Source organism: Suricata suricatta, chromosome 16, assembly GCF_006229205.1.
Source record: "Suricata suricatta isolate VVHF042 chromosome 16, meerkat_22Aug2017_6uvM2_HiC, whole genome shotgun sequence".
Classification (NCBI taxonomy): Eukaryota; Metazoa; Chordata; class Mammalia; order Carnivora; family Herpestidae; genus Suricata; species Suricata suricatta.
The window spans coordinates 50,302,260-50,303,487 of record NC_043715.1 but is presented as its reverse complement, the minus strand read 5'-3'; the positions used below and the strand labels follow the sequence as shown (position 1 = coordinate 50,303,487).

Below are 1,228 nucleotides of genomic sequence, written 5' to 3'. Positions count from 1 at the left end.
GGGACGGGTCCCAGGCTGCTGGTGGCAAGCTGGGCAGGGGGCCAAGTCCCACCGCAGCCTTCCTGCCCCAGAGCGACACGGACCTGTACAGCGACTGTCTCCGCACCTTCTGGACCTGCCCCCACTGCGGCCTGCACGCGCCACTGACGCCCTTGGAGCGCATCTCGCACGAGAACACTTGCCCCGAGGCCCCGCAGGACGGCCCCCCAGGTGAGGGTGTGGGGACGCCCGGCACCCCTGCCCGCCTGCTCCCCGGCTCTTTCCCGTGAACCCTGGCGTTCGCTCGCTGGATGTCTGGGGACCGGTGACTGTAGTCCTGGTTGGTGCCATGCCCACACTTTGTCCCAGAGACCCTGAGCCCGGGATGGGGAGGGGGACCTCGAACACCACCTCACTCCCCTTTCTTTGTGTCGGTCTCTCCATGGTGCTAACTCCAGTCTGCCTCTCTTTCTGCTTCTTGGTCTCTCTCTGCTGTGTCTCTCGTTCATTTCTCTGTCCAGCCCTGTGTCTCAGCCACACCCACCCTCTTGTCACCCCTGGGGATGCCACAGCGGCCAGACCCCAGCACTGTGTTGGGGAGATGGCGGTGGGGCCCCGTGGTCCCCACGCCAGGGCTCTGTCTTGTCTTCCTCGGTCTCTCACCCCACGAGACCCAGTAAAGACTTGCCTGTGTGTGTGTATTAATCGAGGAAGGCTTCCCACAAGAGGCACCACCAGATTCCCCAGAGGCTGGGGGCGGGGGGGAAGCCTGAGCCCTGCGGGCGCCTGGGGTTTGGGCTGGGAGGGGCTTGGAGTGCCTCCCCCACGAGCTCCCCCCTCTCTCCCAGGGGCTGAGGAGGCCGCCCCCACACCGCTCCGGAAGGCCTCCGTCCTGCAGAAGCCCTACCACTGCGAGGCCTGCGGGAAGGACTTCCTGTTCACACCCACGGAGCTGCTGCGACACCGGAGGCAGCACGTGTGAGCCCAGCTGATGGGACGGGACCGGGAGTCCCGCCCAAGCCCGCTGCCTGCATCCGGAGCTGTAAGGTCCAGCCCAGCCCGAGCCGAGGGGTGCAGAGTGAATAAATCTGTGCTGACTCTGACCCTTGAGCCTTCCCCTGCCCATCTGGGAAGTGACAGCGGCCCCTTGTCCTCCCTGAGGGGCAGCTCTCGTGCCTCCCGCTGCCTAGGGCCATCCAGGGCATCCTGGGGCAGGTGGAGGCAGGTGAGACCAAGCAGGGACTCAGGA

General features: G+C 66.1%; 1 protein-coding gene across 1 annotated transcript in view; it reads left to right on the top strand.

Annotated features, from left to right (window-relative positions):
• DHX34 (DExH-box helicase 34) overlaps window positions 1–1,228 on the top strand; it is a 20,595-nt gene extending 19,367 nt beyond the window's left edge. The window contains exons 15-16 of the mRNA XM_029924336.1: window positions 15–210; window positions 828–1,228. Coding sequence (XP_029780196.1) covers window positions 15–210; window positions 828–961 — 330 coding nt within the window. The 3' untranslated portion in view covers window positions 962–1,228. The remainder of the gene's footprint in view (window positions 1–14; window positions 211–827) is intronic.